This window comes from Xenopus tropicalis, chromosome 3, assembly GCF_000004195.4.
Source record: "Xenopus tropicalis strain Nigerian chromosome 3, UCB_Xtro_10.0, whole genome shotgun sequence".
NCBI lineage: Eukaryota > Metazoa > Chordata > Amphibia > Anura > Pipidae > Xenopus > Xenopus tropicalis.
In genome coordinates, this window is record NC_030679.2 from 123,074,906 (window position 1) to 123,095,316 (window position 20,411).

At 41.3% G+C, this 20,411-nt stretch overlaps 1 protein-coding gene across 4 annotated transcripts in view; it reads left to right on the forward strand.

Moving 5' to 3' along the window:
* slc23a2 (solute carrier family 23 (ascorbic acid transporter), member 2) overlaps positions 1-20,411 on the forward strand; it is a 66,689-nt gene that overhangs the window by 24,892 nt on the left and 21,386 nt on the right. For 3 of the 4 annotated variants that reach the window (NM_001126689.1, XM_012966056.3, XM_012966055.3), the window contains 2 exon segments: positions 8,362-8,629; positions 15,504-15,602. In NM_001126689.1, coding sequence (NP_001120161.1) covers positions 8,525-8,629; positions 15,504-15,602 — 204 coding nt within the window. In that variant the 5' untranslated portion in view covers positions 8,362-8,524. 4 annotated transcript variants of the gene reach the window in all.

A 20,411-nucleotide genomic window follows, 5' to 3' on the forward strand; every position in this document is an offset into this window, starting at 1 on the left:
ACCCTTAGGTCAGTCGTTATCTGAGGGCACCAGTATTCCTGTTCTTGTGAGTGGCAGTATTAGATAGCCATGTTAACAAGGATAGTCTAATTCACTAGGGGGTAGCAATATGTTAGGCACCCCTCCAGTGAAATCAATCACTAGCTTTTTACCCAGATCAAGCACTGACCATTAGACTAGAAGTTTTTCTACCTAAGCACCATGCAGCTATCTTACTTCTATTTCCGAGGGATCCTAGATTAGTAGATTTGTGAATGTGCTGTATATATTTACATTTTCCAACTCTAGCTAGATGGAACTGATCCCTGGGAAATAAAGATGGCAGCATGACCAGCACGTTTTTGGAAAAATATCTTGGCCGCTGCATTTTTTTCCCAAAGGGTAGCACTGGCCCAGGGGAAAGGGTTAGACATTTAATCTAGTGGGGGTTGCGTAAGATATTGGCAATCCCTAGTTAATTAGGCTTAAGCCACACTGGGCAGATTCTTGGTTTACAGATAAACACAAGCCAATAATCAGCCCCTAAGTTTTGATCGGCTTTTGAATGTGCCCGTACATAGATCCCATTGGAACTCATTTATAAACACTGGGCAAATTTGCCCCTGGGCAGTATACCATAGCAACCCATCAGTGATTAGCTTTTTTCAACCAAACGTCTCATTGGTTTCATGGGTTACTGCCAAGTCTGTTTGGAGCATAGGTGCTGATTAAAAGCCGTGGCTGTAGCCTTAGGGCAAAGACACACAGGGCAATTAGTCGCAGCGACTTGTATATTAGCCTATGGTAGTTAAAGGAACAGTAACACCAAAAAATGAAAGTGTTTTAAAGTAATTACAATATAATGTACAGTTGCCCTGCGCTGGTAAAACTGGTAAGTTTGCAACAGAAACGCTACTATAGTTTATATAAATGAGTTGCTATGTCAACACGGGGGCAGCCATTGAAGCTGGGAAAAAGGAGAAAAGGCACAGGCACATAGCAGATAACAGATAAGCTTTGTAGAATATAATGGGGTTTTATCTGTTATCTGCTAAGTAACCTGTGCCTTTTCTCCTGTAAATGGCTGCCCCTGTGGCTACACAGAAGCTTTATTTATATAAACTATAGTAGTCTTTCTAAGGAAAACACACCAGTTGTACCATTACAGGGCAGCATTCCATTATATAGTAATTACTTTTATACCCTTTCATTTTTTGGTGTTACTGTCCCTTTAAGTCGCCCTTAGGGTGAAAACACATAGAGCTACTAGTAGCAGCTACTTAGAGCTACATTATATTTTAATTACATTTCAACACTTTCATATTTTGGTGTTACTTTTCTTTTAAGTTTTCTTCTTCATGCTTCAGACTTGGAGTCCCTACAGAGAGCTTTATCTTCTGACATAAATTAGTGCCTTAAAGATACACAGATACCCATGGGTGAATTGGGACTCTTGGCTCATCTGTGCATAAGTGAGGCTCTGATTTGCTCCATGTTGCACACCCCTAAATGGGAAGGCAGTGGATTATAGGCCCTGTACTACTTAGCCCAAACCCCTCCTTGCACAGACGGGGGGGTTATTTATGTGAAATCCAATTGTGGATGCTGAAGACACACCAAAGGTGATTCTCTGATTAAGCTTTATTGTTGATTACTTTGAACTCTATCACACCTTTCTTAACTACCTCCAACCCTTTGAGCCTGTTTTCAGCTAGCCAGCAACATCAGATAGGGCAATGCTTAGCAATTTTGTCACCCTCGCTGAGCCGGAGTCAGAATCTGCTGCCTGAGGGCCTACCCGCCTTATATTTGGCCTGCTTAGTGCAAATACAGACATAGTGTCATAGAGTTCTGAAAACCAGCACCAAGGAGAACAAGTCTATAGAATGCGCAGATCATTTTCTGGAATTTCCAAGGTTTCTCTCAAACACTGCAAACGTAACAGCCCTGAACTGGTGACATTCAGAATGAGGAAAGACTTGAATTTAAGCTGAAGTCGCCCATAATGCGGATGCGCTGCTTCTAATGAGAAATAAATGATGCCAAACAAGCTGTGTGCCCTGGGGAGTGAGCACAACCAAAAGCATGGTATTTTATGCTCACAAAAATGTGGATAATTCACATTCAAATCTGGCAAATGATGACATTTACAGAGGAGCTTGTCAGTTTTAGGGCAGGGTCTGCACAAATCATGAAACTTCAAAAGCTAAAGTGTTTCTACAAAGAACTCAAACAAATAAATTAGGTTGAGGAGACTGCCTCATACAGACAAAAGCAAACAAAAGGAATTCTGGGAGTGAATTCCAAACTCTTAAAAAAATCCCATTTACATGGGTTTATCCTATAGGCTACAGCTCACCCACTGGGTTTGAAGCTGAAGCCAGGATAATAGCTGATCAGATTCCCAACTACAGAAAACCCTGCGCTACACTGATGAGCCCCCAAGAAGGGCGAAACCAGTCTGTAGTTGGGAATCTGATCAGCTATTGTCCTGGCTTCAGCTTCAAACCCAGGCAGTCTCCTCAACCTAATTTATTTGTTTGTAGAACCACATGGTGACTCTACCTAAGCTGATCAGAAAACCCTACACTACACTGATGAGCCCCAAGAAGGGCGAAACCGGTCTGTAGTTGGGAATCTGATCAGCTATTGTCCTGGCTTCAGCTTCAAACCCAGTGGGTGAGCTTTAGCCTATAGGATAAACCCATGTAAATGGGATTTTTTTAAGAGTTTGGAATTCACTCCCAGAATTTCTTTTGTTTACAAAGAACTCAGTAACGCTCCTAGGAATGCCCTTTGTTTCCAGAGATATACAGGTGGTTACATGAGGAGAACAGTGCAGCTTTCTGAGATTTTCCTTATCATGCCGGCCATGATAAACTGAATCATCAGTGCTGAACGTAGCCCCGCATTGATAAAAGGGCTCTCTTGGAGAGCTGGCCCTACACATACCAATACAATATTATGAAACAAAGTTCTGTATAGTTCTCTGTTTGTGTATAGTAGCTCAATAAGCCTGAGAGCTGTTCCTATCTCTACTATCATACAGAAACACCGGAATAATAGTAAGGTGGCAATTAACATTAACATTTATTTATAAAGCGCCAACATATTCCGCAGCGCTGTACAATAAGTGGGTTTCATACATTGGACATACAGAGTAACATATAAAGCAACCAATAACCGATACAAAAGGTGAAGAGGGCCCTGCCCAAAAGAGCTTACAATCTACAAATAACATATACGGCCATTTCTATGACACTCATTGTTTTACCCGTGGGCTGATTTGCCCTTTCATTCATAACATTGGAAACCACCTCTCCCCATGCACATCTATAACCTTAATACCAGCATTCAACCTCCTGAATGCATAAGTTGATTTGAGCTTTCATGGGCCAAAGCAGTGGATCATTAAATTTAAGTATCATATACAGCATGGATGCTATGAATCATATTCACAGATGACAAGTGTTATGTATGGAACAGGTATGGGATCCCTTATTCGGAAAACCCCAGGTCCCGAGTATTCTGGATAACAGGCCCCATACATGTATCATGATTTTTTGGGAGATGGAAAACTGTGGACTGTACTCAAAAGTAGTGCTGGGCGGTATACCGGTTTAACCGGTATACCGTTTTTTTTAAAAAAAACGGTATGAGTTTTAAACATACCGCTATACCGGTATGCGCGCCTCCTGCTGTTTTTCTCCAATCACATCCGGGTTGCGCCCGTGCGTACGTGACGTCGGCGCGCATGTGACGTCGGCGCGCACGCGACGTCGCTAGGAGGAACCACAAGTTGGGTAAGTTCTGCTGGGGGGTTGTGGCTGGGGTTGGGGGGGTTGTGGTTGGGGGGGGTTGTGGCTGGGGTTGGGGGGGCTGGCTGGGGGGTTGTGGCTGGGGTTGGGGGGGCTGGCTGGGGGGGTTGTGGCTGGGGTTGGGGGGGTTGTGGCTGGGGTTGGGGGGGCTGGGGTTGGTGTTGGGGTTGTTGGGGGGGGGGCTGGGGTTGTTGGGGTTGTTGTTGGGGGCCACCAATATTTATTATTTATTTTTTATTTATATACCGTCAAATACCGTGATACCGATATAATTTTGAAAAATACCATGATATAAATTTTTGGTCATACCGCCCAGCTCTACTCAAAAGCATTAAGGCTAATGCCACGCAAAGCAGATTGTTGGCCTGTGGATAAGCGCACATGGGCTATGATTAGGGCTACCGTAGATAAGGAACGGTACAATGAGGGCACCCAGTAAAATGTATCAGCCACGGGTGCATTGTTGCTGTCTTACAATTAGAAATGCTGAGCAAACAGAGCAAACATTGCCATTGGACTCTGAACTACTGCTAAATTGGGCTTTACCATCTGGCAGTCTGGTGGATGAGCCTGGGTTTGGCCGAGCTGCTTGTGATGCTGTTGCTGAAAAAAAGAAACCCTCTTGTTGATATAAAAGGAGGTTTTCTACTACGATTCTATACCCTTTGTACAACAGGATCATATTTGCCACCTCTAGATGCAGTTTTGGACCAATAATTCACTTATTTGGAAATAATCCTAAAGGAACAGTAACACCAAAACATGAAAATGTTTCAAAGTAATGAAAATGGAATGTAGTGTTGTCTTGGACTGGTACAACTGGTATATTTGCTTCAGAAAGACTACTATAGTTTGTATAAACAAGCTACTGTGTAGCCACAGGGACAGCCAGTCAAAGGGGAAAAGGCTCAGGTACATAGCAGATAACAGATAAGCACTATAGAATATAATGTTGTACTTCAGAGTTTATCTGTTACCTGGTATATTTCCTGTGCCATTTAGCCCTGTTGTAACTGCCCCATGGCTACACAGAAGCTAGCTTGTTTATTAACCCAATGATAGCATTTCTGAAACAAACAGATCAGTTTATCAATATAATGTACTGTTGCACTGCAGTGGTAAAATGTGTGTGTTTGCTAGAGAAACACTACTATAGTTTATATAAATAAGCTGCTGTGTAGCCATGGGGGCAGCCGTCCAAGCTGAAAAAAAAAGAGAAAAGGCACAGGTTACATAGCAGATAACAGATAAATCCTGTAGAATATAATGGTGTTTTATCTGTTATCTGCTAAGTAACCTATGTCTTTTCTCTTTTGAATGGCTGCCCCCCATGGCTACACAGAAGCTTTGTTTATATAAACTATAGTATTGTTTCTAAGCACACACACCAGTTGTACCAGTGCAGGGCAGCAGCACATTATACTGTAATTACTTTTATACACTTTCATTTTTTGGTGTTACTGTTCCTTTAAAGTGATACTGACACATTGGTATAATTTATAGGAAGCCGTCTGGTTGTCCCTTTCTGAACTCGTGATTTTTCTTTCACTTCCTTACCCAGTCAGGAATCATTCCACGTTATCACTCTAGTGTATCTTCTAAATATACCCATTCATTCTCACAGCAGGAATAATCCTGTTTAAGCTTTAGCAGATTCAATACAATTTCCTATCACAAAGTTCACTCTACTTGGCAATTGTATGTAATTACACTATGAGCAAATCAATCAAATGGAAATAGGCCAATAGCTACTTAGGTAAGAGAACTCATGCTTTAGTATATTGTAAGGTGAGGGTAGACTGGTGGCACAAATCCCTGCTTTAGAAAATTGGGTAATGCCCATTGGAGCCTGTGCTACTGATTAGCTTGTGTGCCTGTGCCACTCTTGCTACTGGTTAGCTTGGGTGCCTGTGCCACTCTTGCTACTGGTTAGCTTGGGTGCCTGTGCCACTCTTGCTACTGATTAGCTTGGGTGCCTGTGCCACTCTTGCTACTGGTTAGCTTGGGTGCCTGTGCCACTCTTGCTACTGGTTAGCTTGGGTGCCTGTGCCACTCTTGCTACTGGTTAGCTTGGGTGCCTGTGCCACTCTTGCTACTGGTTAGCTTGGGTGCCTGTGCCACTCTTGCTACTGATTAGCTTGGGTGCCTGTGCCACTCTTGCTACTGATTTGCTTGGGCACCTACCCCTGCTGCTGTTCTCTTCCCCCCGCCCTTTCATGTTCTCTGTATCGCTTTTATGTCACATCTAATACTGATGCAATCTTTAGTTTAGTATGTTATTAATGCTGTTGATAAACGATTCCAATCACGAGCATAACATTTTTATATTTGAGCTTGGGTTTGTGAGGCATTTATGTGCTTCTCCTCTCCTATGCCATGGGATTTGCCTCTGACTATTTCTTTTCCAAAACCCATAACTTCATTAAATTGTATTTTGTCTGTGTTTGTGTATGTGTATGTGGAGTGTCTCAATATGTTTTAATTCAATTTACTGAAGATTCAAAGTTTTGGGCAAAGGGGGAGCTTATCCCTTCGCTTATCACTCATTATACAGGTATAGGATCCATTATCCGGAAACCCGTTATCCAGAAAGTTCTGAATTACGGAAAGGCCATCTTCCATAGATTCCATTATAAGCAAATAATTTCTAAAGATTTCCTTTTTCTCTGTAATAATAAAACAGTACCTTGTACTTGATCCCAACTAAGATATAATGAATTCTTATTGGAGGCAAAACAATCCTATTGGGATTATTCAATATTTAAATGATTTTTAACAAATTTAAGTTCTAGAGATCCAAATTACGAAACAATCCCTTATCCGGAAAACCCCAGGTCCCGATCATTCTGGATAACAGGTCCCATACCTGTACAAACTCAGAGATTCCTACACACTCCTCTCTTGTTAAGTGTTATATCTCCAAACAGGACACTTTATAAGGGGTATTTGGGCTTGTCAAAGCACCCACTTGCACGGCTTCTCATTTTGTTGCCTTGAATGTATGCAAACTGCATGGTTGCTAGGGAAATTTGACCCCAAGCAACCAGAAAGCTACTAAAATTCCATACTGGAGAGCTGTTGAACAAAAAGCTAAATAATTCAAAAACCACAAATAATAAGAAATGAAAACCAAATAAAAAGGGTCACAGAATAGCACTCTCTACAGCATACGTCACTTTAAAGATGAACAAGGAGAAAACAAAGCTTTAGAACTATGATGGCAAAATCTTGTTTTTTAGGCAAGGCAGAGAAAGTAGAAACGTTACCATGCTGGAGGGTGCACCTAAAGGGTCACGCTAATATTATGAGAGTATGCAGTTATACAGTTGCGCCTTCATGCACTTAGGAATTGGATCTGTTATCCATCTCAAGGAGCTTATTTGTATCTTAGTATTAAGCTGTGGCGTAGTCTAGATTCACACATTCCCTAACCTCCTTTACAAAGGGATTTGAGGCTGTGCCTAAGCTGTGTGAGCTACATTTGCTTTAATTACGTTGGTTGCTAGCTCAATGCAGAAGTTAATGGGTACCAGCATGCACTATTAGGCTAATGGCACACGTTGCAGTTTCTCTGCCATTAGAGAATCAGGCCCTGTGTGTGTATTGGCAGGAATGGAATCTGATTGTCACTACACATCGGGCAGATTCCAGCCTGAATGTGCACTCTTCAGCATAACTGGGGCAAAATCTGTCCCTGTGTGCGCAGTAACAGGACGGATTCCAGTCTTGGCAATGTACGTACATACAGGAAGGAAGGGTGCCAAGTCAGCATATGTCATATGCACTAACACTATCTACCAAGCCGGGATGACTCACTTTCTGGCATTTCTGTGATATCGCCATGTCTCATAGCTGGTGGCATCATGGTAGCTTGAGTCTTAGGGAGCGGGTGAAAGTGCTATCAATATTATTTAGCTGAAGAGGGAAAGGGTTCATAGGGAGCACATCCTAGACCTGCCCAGGCGAGGCACAGGGAGTACTTCATATGATGTCAGACCCAGTGACTGAAAGGCCAGACAGGGCAGTGCTGTGTCATCTGTGCTATAATTGGCTTTAGCTATGTATTTTCTCTGTTGTGTGTTGATTTTAACAGTAAAAAAAATTAAATATTTGCAGTAGGTGAGCACAAAAGCATTTTACGTGTGCGCAGAAGAATGCTAATGATGGTAACACGCTAACACCCAGAATATCCAAGCAGCAAAGTTAGATATTGCACAATTTAGCCACACATGGGTGATTGCTGTATAGCCTAGGCAGTTCCAGTCAACCAGTCACACATCCTTATGTCATCAGTCTTTGGGTTATCAGTCATTTAAAAAGTACAAAGGAGAAGTTGAATGATTGTTCCCTTTAAAAAAAAGTACAGATTAAGGTAGGGAATCCCTGGTGGGACCTCCTGCAGACAAGTTTGGTTATCTATTAAGTTCTTCAGAAGAATTCCCTCAGGCACTGGAATTTATACTGCATTGTGTTCATTCTTGCTTTTCAGATAGCATCTTTTTTTTTTGAATTTTGTGTTAATTAGATTTTTTTTTTCTGTCTCCACCCCCATCCATCTCTTAAGGCAGATCTGTGGAGTGGCCCTATAGAACTCTCCAGTCTGGATGCACAGCCCAAGGCAGTCCTCATTCTGAGCTCTGAGGGTGGGTTTCCCAAGCACAAGAAGCAGCGGTGTGGCATTGCCAGGCTCAGCCAAGGCGTGTTGAGTAGTGACCCCAGCACCAGAGATGGGCATTGGTCGGAACCCCTCATCCAAGGCAATGGAATCCACAAACTCAACAGATGGGAAGTATGAGGAGGAATCCAAGCATACAGCTTTTTTTACCCTGCCAGTAAGTGTCTAAACTTTTTTCTATAAACAACATCTAAAAGCCAGTGTTTGTAGGCAACAGGGTTGTACCGGTGGCATCACAAACCGAATAAACAACGGGGAAGCAAATGTAGGAATCACTGGGGAATTTTCTTTGAAATAAAAAAGAAAGCAATATGTTTTTGTTTGGGTTTTGCAGATGTTCTGTTGTCTAAACAATAAACGTAGTTCATTTGGGAAACAAGAATAATGAATATATGTGCCGTAAATAATGCAGTGCGGCTTGTGCGGAAGTGAGTAATAAGCAGAATAACTTGCACTGAAATGACATGGAAATCCTGTCTTAAAGCAGATAAAAAGAGATTGCACTGAACATTTCTAGTACATGTTGTTTTTTTGTTAAATTTTAAAATGTAAAAATATTATTCCCACCCCCTGTGCTGGATCAGTTTCCTAATAATTAATCTCACTCTCAATCCTGTTATTGTTAATGCTATTGTATAAGCCTTTAAAGGTCAATATTTCCACACACACTAAATAAATCCATATAATACAGGTACCTAAAGCCTCTGCCAACATTAGTAGGTTGGTTTTAAGTGCTCAGGTTTCTTTCTTATTAAATGGGCTGGCATATATAGGCATTTATAAATGACATTTTCACTACAGTGATCTTATGTGCAAGTGCCCTTTCTGTTAGGCTCTTAGCTTGACCCTGTAGCCAATGAAAACAACAAATGCTCAGGATAAGGGGCCATTAGTGATCTCCTCCGTCACTGGGACCAAGGGCTCAAAATGACCTTTTCATTGGTGTCCATGTGAATCGCTACCAGTAAAATGTTTCAAGTGATAGTGACACTTTCCTCATTTATCAGGAATGTATCACTGTGACTTTAATAAGCTCTTTAGTGAGAAACGTACTGCTACATATTGACCCCCTACTTCCGTGCAGATGCCGTTCCTGATCCATCGTCAGCTTCTCTTCCTGAAGTAGATGTCAGGCTTGGGGAAGCAGGGAAAACTTTGGATAGGCTGAGGACAAATATAAAAAAAAAGGATCCCCCCACCATGTTGTTTTTTTGTCTTTCTGCAATCTTGTCCACTTTCTTCCCTGGACCGGTTTCATTCATATTTTTTAGGTATATTACCCAATGGTACCAGGCTACATATGGTCAACTTTAGCACAGGGAGGGGACAAATGGGTTCTAGGGGTTGTTAGAGTTTTGTAGAACCCTGTCTTGCTTTACATGAGCATTCATATGACAACACTATCCCCCATGTGTAATAAAAGGCACAAATGTTTGCCCGAGTACATTAAGGCATACCGACTAATGATAGCTTTTAAACAGATGACCAGTAAATGCTACTTGCCAATTGGCTGCATAGATGGCTAGACCTGTAACAAACTTAGCACCTTTTATCACATAACCCCTTTTGTTGATGTTCACTGAAGACGAAGTAGCAGAAAATAATTACATTTCAGAAGGGAAAAGCTCATGGGAACAAGGACTTAATTGGACCTGAATGAAAAGGAGTGGCTGGCTAAGTAGTATGACTTATCCAACAAAAGCTGGGTCATTTAGCAGCCGCAAAGACATGCTTTAACATGATCAACTTTTTCTCATAACCAACACATATCCAGGACAATGGGAACAAAGAGAGGATTTTGTATTTAAACTTATGGGAATGTCAGTGCTTGACATTCCGGTTATAATAAGGTTTGGTAGTTGAGCCCTGGAAGTAGATGGGAAGGGAAGTTCCTTTGGCAGTGCCCTCTCTACCTTTGCAATTGGTTATTGGTTGTTTTTGTATGTTTTCTTATGTATACACCCACTTATTGTACAGCTCTGTGCAGCATGTTGGCCTTTTATAAATACATGACATTATGGAAGAGCTGGAGACTAGTTGAGTAGGGCTTTCTATAAAGGTGGGGCGTCAATGCATTCAGAAAGGAACACAGAGTCATTCCAGTGGAAAATGGTTGGTTTCCAGGCTTCGGCTAATGGCACAGACACAATAGCATTGTTTCTGCCAGACACATCCCCTCTGCCTCCTGTCATTGAAGTGAATGGAAAAGGTTCTTTGCCTGAAAACTCTGAATAAGGGTTTTTAAGAGGGAAATTTATATTTTCTTAGGTTGCCCTACATTCCTTTTAAAACTATAGGAAGACACATTGAGCAGTAGATATTTTCTGTTAGTAATGTCTGGAAGGGCTCACTGGACTGGCCATTAAAATGAGTTTTTTTAAAGAGTTTCCAGTTCACACCCAGTCAGTATGTCATAGACATGGCACGTACTCTTATAAGAAGGACATTTGTCTCTTTTATAAGCTGCATTAGCTGTTGTTATAACCTGTGAAAACAGAGGCTGCTTTATGGCAAGGCATATAAAATCCTTTGCGTGAGGCGTGAAGAATGAGAGACAGACTGTCATAGATTATTTCTGGTTATATGTTTCTTTAGTGTTTGCATTGTCATGATCTCTCTCCTACAGTGGGGCTGATCTACTAAAGGTGCCCATACACAGGCAGATTTCAGCTGCCAATTTGGGTCGTTCATGCCGATTTAGCAGCTTATCTGCCCATGTATGGGCACCCCCGCAGGCCTACCCAACCAACATCTCAATCCTGGCCAGATCTCAATCGGCAGATTTGATTTTACCATCGGGTAGGGGACCACATCAGGTCGTCAATTTAGTCTTCAGCCCCATGGTGCTTATGCCCATTGTTTTAACTTGGCCCTGGGGCCAAACGATCGAATTAGCCCCATAGCGTCCACCTTAGGTGGCATATTGGGAGAAGATCTGAACGAGCATATCGCAATGTGTATGGCCACCTTTACATAGGTGCTAAATTGCCCTTAACAACCAATTAGATATTAGCCTTCATTTGTTTACATGTTATAGTCTGAACAATACCAATAGCTGTTTGTTTGCTAAGGGCAACTGGACTAGTGCACTGTAGCACAATTAGCCCAGAAAGTTGCCAGTGGAGGACAACAGAAGGATTGTTCAGAGAAGTTGTCCTATAATCTCCTTGGGCATCAGGACGCGGTGAAAGATTCATTACGGCTTTTGCAATAATAGTATGATAAATCACTTTTTAACAAGTCCTCATTTCTTGGAAGGTGTGTATTTTACAATCTGTCATATTTAAATGTTAGTCCTTCAAAGTCCTAGTTCAATAATATATTTAAGGGTCATTAGCAGCATATAGTTTATATTTATTTAGTGAGTTGCACAATTCCTGTGTGTCAGAGCTCCTGGAATTCTCACACCTGGGGCAAAGATCAGTGTGCGAGAGACCAGTGAAGCCGCTGAACAATGCAGCCCATTCTATGCCATTAATATAATAACCAAGCTGGTTATCTTACCTGATACCCAATCAGAGGTGCCGCTCACTGTTACCTCTTGCACAGACTTGGGCACTGATTGACTTTCATTGATGTCTGTAAAGGGAGTCAAAGTACTTCATTATCAATGGCATAGAAATGTACAATAAAGGTGCGGGTCCCTTTAAGTTAACTTAGAATGTCTTAGAATACCCTATTCCTAGTAACTTTGCAGTTGGTTTTCATTATTTATTTTTTATAGTTTTGAATTTTTTGCCTTCTTCTTATGACTCTTTCCAGCTTTCAAATGGGGTTCACTGACCCCAGCAGTCAAAAACTATTGCTCTGTGAGGCTACAATTTTCTTGTTATAGTTACTTTTTATTACTTATCTTCCTTTGCAGGCCCTCTCCTATTTATATTGCTGTCTCTCTGGTTGCTGGGGTAAATAAGACCTAGCAACCAGATAGCTGCTGAACTACCAAACTGGAGAGCTGTGAACAAAAAGCTAAATAAATTGAAAACCATAAAAAAAGGTGAACTACCAATTTAATAATGGTAATTGAATAGGGTTGCCACCTTTCCTTCCCCACTGCTAACGCTGGCAGTGCTGTCAAAGTGGGGGTTGGATGTGGGATTAGCGACATCACAGGGAGGGTACAGTGATGTCATGGGGTAGGGCTATGATGTGGCAAATGATTGATTGTCCAATCACCATGTCAGTCTAAAGGTGGCCATACACGCACCGATAATATCTCGTACGATATTCGGTGCGTGTATGGTATGTCGGCGAGTCGACCGATATCGCAGGAAGCTGCTGATATCGGGCGACTCGCAGATCGGACCAGTTTGAAAATTTTGATCAGGCCCATAGAAGGCGCCTGACCAAAATCTCCCTTCAGCGCTGAATCGGCAGAAGGAGGTAGAAATCCTATTGTTTCTACCTCCTTACCTGCCGATTCAGCCCTGAATGGTGTGTGGTGGATCTGACGATGTTTCGTGCGACTGATGGTCGCACGAAACATCGTCAGATCGCCACGTGTATGGCCAGCTTTAGAGAGACGTGCCCAGTTTTCCTAATTTGGAAAACCGTCAGACAGTTTTGACCTGTACAGCCCTTCCAAAGCCCTGGCTGTCTGGGTCAAAACCGGACAGGGGGCAACCCTATAACGGAATCAACCCAATAAGAAGTGCATTCTTGGCATAATTACATTATAGGCCGTATGGTTACCATTCTCATGCCCTTCCTATTCCACTGGAACGTTTAGTCAATTGACTGTGCAGTTTTCCATCACTTGACCGAGTCAACAGTGGTTTTTTGAACCACCACTTTAAAGGCAATCTGTATTAAACGCAGTAACAGTGATGGAAGGAGATTTTATTTCACCGCTTCCTCTTTTCTTTTAATAGTGTTAATTATCTGCAGCATGTCCTAGATTTATTTCTTTTATCCGAATGTCAGGTTGCTATAGAAACCTCTTCCTTGCTGTTCATTAAAGGAGCATTAGTCTCCATATAAGCAGAAAATTACACCCCACTCACCCCCCCCCCCCCCCCCATCTACTACTCCTATTTGTACGCACTGGAGATTAGAGGAACTCATATCAGAAAATACATGCTGCTAGTTGTGCCTGAGGAGCAAAAATAAACAAAGATTTACTGCCATTGTGCATAGGGAAATGTCTGGAACCCATCGTTTGTATCATAGCTCATAAGAAAACTAAGCCAGGCAGAAGAAATACCTCCACGGCAGGTTTAAAAATGTAACGACTAATTAGGCCGTTAGAAATGAAACTGAACTAATAAAGGGTTAGGTCACCTTTACAACATAACATGTCACCTTTATAACATTATAAATAATGATTTCCTTTTCCCTTTTTATTTTTTGTTGGCTTAGAAATGCTTACAGTTGTATTTTGTATCAGGTTTATAACTCCTTTTATGCTACGTTTATTTTTAATGTTCATATGAACATTTCTCTCTTATATACGGGAAAGGGTTACAGAGAGCGACTGGCTAAGCTGCTGAGTCATGCCATTAAGTCAGCACGAGCAATGGGAAGAGAGTGTGACATCGCTGGTGACGCTGAGATCTTATGACAGTGTCGGCATAGATTAAGCCAGTGCCACTTATCTCCCCCTGAACACCTTTGGTCCACAAAGGATACTTGAGCAAAGCAGAATCTGACATGCCGACTTTACCAGCCGATAAGGAAAGCTTGTTTTGCTCTCTCTAAACTTTCTTGTATTTGCCAAGGTTATTAACCTACAAAACATTTCCAAATTCCCACTTTTCTTCTCTGTTCCATGTTTGCCGGACATGATTTTGTATTGAGGGATCACCACAATCATACATTTTCCAACAAATCTGTGTTTAGTACATAGGAAATACCTATTCTGGCAGCTCTCATTATAATAAAATGTTGGCTGTTGTCCCTGTTGTGGAATGTGCTTGTCTGCCCATATGGCACTGTGGGGTTATGCCACACCCTGTGGGCTTCTAGGTGGTTGTTGGGACAAGGTTATCTGTGTTTAAATAGTTTTTAGGAACAAACACAGTAAGGTGAAAACAGGGTACAGTTATGGGATCCATTATAATAATAAGACAGTACCTTGTGCTTGATCCCAGCTAAGATATACTTAATCCTATTTGGAAGCAAACCAATACTATTGGGTTTATTTAATGTTTAAATGTTTTTTTAGCAGCCAGATTAGATCCAAATTACAGAAAGACCCTCAGGTTCCGAGCATTCTGGATAACAGGTCCCATACCTGTATACTTATTGTTCAACACAACTTTAAAGAAAACTATATTCCCAGAATGAATACTTAACCAACAGATATTTTCTATTATGTTAAGTGACCTATTAAAGAATCTCATCAAAATGGAATATATATCAGTAAATATTGCCCTTTTCCATCCTTTCCCTTGAGCCGCCATTTAGTGATGGGCTGTGTGTCCCCTCAGAGATCAGCTGACAGGAAATAATGCAGCTCTAACTGTAACAGGAAGTAGTGTGGGAGCAAAAGGCAGAACTCTGTCCATTCATTGGCTGATCTGGCCTAACATGTATGTTTGCCTTGGTGCCTATCATGTATGTGTGCCTGGGTTTTACATATGAGCTTGTTTATGCAATAAATTTGAGACCTACATTGTTTGGGGGGTATAGTTTTAAATGGGTAGAGCTTGTACTGAATATACTTTGTATTTGCACTCACAATAAGGGAATAGTAATGTATAGTTTTATGGGATCCCGGACTACAAGCTGTAAGAACTTTATTAAGTAGGAATTCTGTGCTTCAGAAAGTTTGGGATACCAATATTCCCGGACTGCCTTTCCTGAAGAGCTTTCATAGGGAATCATGCACAGGACTTTCTGATATAATGTACAGACCCTACTGTGTCATTGTGAAAATAAAAGAGCAGAATGTGCTTTTTATCCAGTGCTAAATGTCATGGACTACCCCTGGGTGGGAGGCAGCCAGTGCCCATGGCAATGCTTGGCAGTATGAAAAAATAGAAATAGATACACAGCAAATGAACCCAACTGATTGTGCTTTTGTTTTTCAGGCAGTGATAAATGGAGGAGCTGCTTCCAGTGGAGATCAGGACACTGAAGATACAGAGCTAATGGCTATTTATACCACTGAGAGTGGCATTGCAGAGAAGGTGTGTATATTACATGGCACAGTGCTCCTCATCAGGCTGTGCTCCTGGGCAGGAATGGAAAAATATCAAAAATTCTGTAAGCTCTGTTGGGCAGGAACGTGCTGTTCTCAGATAATATCCCTACATTTGCACTTTAAGGTTCAGAAGGAGCAGATTATGGGTTGGGTATTCTCACAGTGAGCCTGCAACTCAGCACCAAGACTGGATTTGTGCCCTTTGTACAACATTATAATTCATGTTTGTTTAATTCTTTATAAATAAGCATAAGGCTAATATTACAAGGTATGTACAGTTCTGCTGGCGTCACAGTTATATAATGTGTAAATGTAAGGAGATCAGTACCTGATACGCCGATTTGTCTGATATTGCCAGAAGAAGGTAGGATGGCTTTGCTATTCAACTGTCTATTGACATTCCTAGTACTGCATTTCATTCATGTCATAAGTTTCATTTATACTAACTTCTCCCTTGTTTATGCTTGTCTTTTAAAACACTGTACACTGTAACTAGTTGTGTATGTAGTATCTCCCACTCACAGCGCTATCATCAGGGGTGATCGCACCTATCTAGGGGTGGCACAATTAATTGGGCATTTTGGTTTTTCATGGTGCAATAGGGCCTCCTGAATTAGAGTTGCTACATGATGCCTCGTTCTGAAGCAGAGGAGAGCAGGGGCATCCGGCCTGCAGCCTTGGGCAGCATTGTCAGAAAAGTCAAATTCCTATTATTCCCCTAGTAAATTATATTGTGGAACCATGTGTGCCATGATTGGCTGATACTGCGCCTGTCAGCGCACACACGTTCAGAGAGAGAAAGGGAACAGTGCGATGATTGTATTTACTTACCTGATATTCTGGGCCAGTGCTCCTGATTGTGGGAAACTGCCCCGGCCAGGGGTTCTTCTTAGTGAGCACCATAGAGTGATCCAGTTTTTTTAAATTCCCAAATTCCCAGGGCAGACAAATGCTCAGTAAAGTAGAAAAGCCATCTTTTTTGGTTTAAGCTCAGCTTTTCAATCCACTGCGCATGAGGCCCTGGCAGGAAGAAAAAGGAGATAGGAAGAAGGTCGCTCCATGATGCTCACTGAGCAGAACCCTAGGCTGGGGCAGTTTTCTGCTAACTACACCACCTGGGGTATCAGGTAAGTAAATACAATAACGGGGAGAATAAACCATTCCAAGAGGATTGACTCTGTCCTGTAAATGCACTGACAATGCACACATAGTGGATTTCGGCATAGAAAAGCAGTGCCTGTCCTTACACTTACAGCAGGGCATGGATCCAATTGGGTTGGCTTATTCTTCTCCTGTGTTCCTACACATGTGTACCATTAGCCTTAAAACGATCCCCTTAGCCATACTGGTGAAGAGTGCTTGCCTCAGAAAATCCCACCACTTCTGCTTTGACTTCTTATGAGATAAACTTTAAGGTGTTCAAGCACCCAGTGATCCAGACCAAACAAGGTTTGCCTGAGGCACAGCGATGTTCAGAAGCCTGAAACAAGCGTTGGAATTAGAGGTTCATCTGAGTGATCTGATCTCTTCTGCTTCATAGAGCTGACAGAACTGGTTTTCTTGCAGCCTGGTGCTGTTTGTCCACAGAAAGCCCAAATCATTGGAGTGATGAATCCCTGTTTAGTTTAAAGGCCCCCTTGTATATGTAGAAGAGCGTGTGTGGTGCCAAAATGTGATCAGTGATCTGCTGCACAGTCTCCATTGTTTCATTTTTATTGTGCTTTTCCAGCAAATGAATCTTTAGACCTTCATATAACAATGTGATGATCATGCCCTTCCCTGCAGGGAAAATTTCTCTGACTGTATTATCACAAGACTTGGACGAATTTCTCATTGCTGACCAACAACAAAACAAGGAAACATGCAAAAACAAAATATTTTTATCTTGGACACAGATCTAATTTTGCATATTTGAGGAAACAGCTATAGATTGTCTCTGCCTCATTCCGGAGATGATTAATGTAGTAAAAAAAAAAGTCCCAATTCCCAGTATTGCCTTATCCTCTGTAAAGTGATAAACAACAGCCTAGGCCCATAGAACTGCACAACTAGTATCTCTTATTGCATTATGGATACAGGAGTCCTTGGGTTATCTACCTGCTGTTGGTTGCAATGGATTACAAGACCTTTGGGGTAATGGATAAAAAGGTGTCAAGGTTTCCAACATATAATAACCATTCACATGTGTTTTCATATAGCTACTATTCTCAAGGCACCCGACTGGGTTCTGGCAAATGCCAGAGGGGCTGCTGTAAGATACCATAGTCAGTCACTATTTATTAGGCCTGTGAGGGGCTGTTTGGTCCTCTGTGTACTTGAAATGCCAGGGGCTATTTTGAATTTCAGACCAGACAACTCCACGTGTCTGGTTTTGATCTACTCCCCTTTAATTGCCTGCGCTATGACTCTGTAACTACATCTTCCCAAGGCTATCTGGCAGATGCTAGAAGTTGTAGTGCTAAGGGCCACAAAAGATTACACACTGGTATTTTAACTAAGAATTAGGATAATGTAGCCCTACTGCTTTTGTTGAGCTGATGCAAGCTGTAAACAATCAGGTAGACCTGCAACCCATATTTTTACCCACTTGGACAGTTTCACTTCATTGCAGAGCGGAAGTATTACTATTGCGAAGCAGGAGTTACATCATACAGAGACTTGCAGTGTTAGTGCACGAGGGACACAGGATTAGGCACAATTTATTTCATGTGTTGACCAGTCTGACTGCCCAGCTGTACATCCCCCAACATTATGTTCAGTTTTATACTTTCCTGAGTATTTCTGAAGAACTCATCAGACCTCATAAATGAACTAGCGTTTCTAGAAGAGAGACTCTTGCTTAATAATAAATCTCCCAGCATTTCACTGGAACCCACGGGAATAGTGCCATGTATTGGCATGCCGTATATTTTCCTCTCTGGTCAGAGAGAACACTGTTAACTGTATCAGAGTCATTAAAGGGGCTGTTCAAATTTACACCATACTAAAAGTTATTGAGAAAGTGATATTCTCAGACAATTTGCCATTGGTCTTCATTTTTTATTATGTGCGTAGGTTTTTTTTATTCATATAGCTTTTTGCCAGCAACTCTCCAGTTTGGCATTTTGGCAGCTATATGGTTGCTAGGATCCAGATTACATTAGACAACCAAGCAGTGGTGTGAGTAAGACATTGGGCTATGAATAGAAGTGGCCTGAATAGAAAGATAAGTGATAAAATATTACAATAAAATTGTAGCCTCACATTGTAGCCCTGGCTTCCAGGGTCAGTGACCCCAGTTTAAAAGCTGGAAATAATTGGAAGATAATTAAAAAACTATAAATAATAAAGACTAGTTGAAGACTAGTTTAAAAGTTGCCAATAATTGTTTATTCTAACATACTTAAAGTTAATTTGAAGGCGCTCAACCCCCTAAATAGTTAATGGAATTGTGAAAAACAATGTTAAACTCTTACGTTGTGCTTGAATGAGCTCAAAATTGGGGGGGAAGCTTATAGAAATAAGGTTATTAGTCATTTTGTGGGAATATATGTACTATAATTCTGTCCTTTCCACTTATAGTGATGGTGGGAACACGGCAGTTTGTGCAATGGTACACTATACATGCTCATGAATGCCTGCACACAGTAGGCTTATCTGAGATTAGAGCTTTAACGGATCTGGGAACATTCTTGTTTGCTTGTAGTGATGGAAGGACGAGCCATGGTGCATTATTTTATTTCCTATATGAGCAGCTACCTACTGAATATTGCTACTGGTTCTTCTTTATCATCATTTATCTGTTCTATATAGTGCCAGCAAGTTACTCCGTACTAATCATTATAGCAAACATGGAGACATGCCTGTGCTAGATAAGTATAACATGGGTGTTTCACCATTGTTTTGTGCCACATTTTCTTTGGCACATCAGCATTCTCTTTCTAACAGTATGCAATGGCATTGCAAGGTACTGGCACAGGGTAAAGGTGGCACATATCCCAGACCAGAGTAGGACTCAGCTACATGACTAGTCATGATAACACCAATTGTCCTAGCATCCTTCTAATAAGACAATAGGCAAAACATTCCCTGCAGGTTTGATTACAGAAGAAACCAATATTTTATTGGGCATTTATCTCATGATGATGATGAGGGAGTCTAGCAACAGTATTTAGTATGGAGTGGAGAGGGATCCCTTCATCAGAACACTTGGAAGATGGAAGTACTTTCATGCATAGATTTTAGAGATGTAGCTCAGATGTAGGCAATTGATGCTATCGGTGATACAAGGGGATGTTCATCTTAAAATTAAAATTCAGTTTGTCAGTTTGCAGTTGGTCTTCATTTTGTATTATTTGTGGTTTTGAATTATTTAGCTTGTTCAACTCTCCAGTTTGGAATTTCAGCACCTTTCTGGTTGCTAGGAACTAAATTGCCCTAGCAGCTGGGCAGTGGTTAAAAGAGAGACTGGAATATGAATAGGAGGGGGGGGCCTGAATAAATAGATACAAAAGTACAATAATAATAATTTTTTGGTTGCCATATTTTAAGTCTGGTAGAAGTCAGAAGACAAATAATTAAAAAGAAAAAAAAGCTAAACAAAATGAAAAATGAAGACCGATTGACCCTTTTATAACATACTAAAAGTTAACTTCCCCTTTAAGTTGTATGACTGATCACATACATCAGGTCTTTGGCTTCCTCTCCTTTAGATCTGTAGCTTCTTGTTGGTTGCATAGAATCTGCTTGTTTTGGGATAACATAGAATGAGGGTCTCAAGTAAAGTAATAATGAAGGGTTTATGGAATCAGTTGGC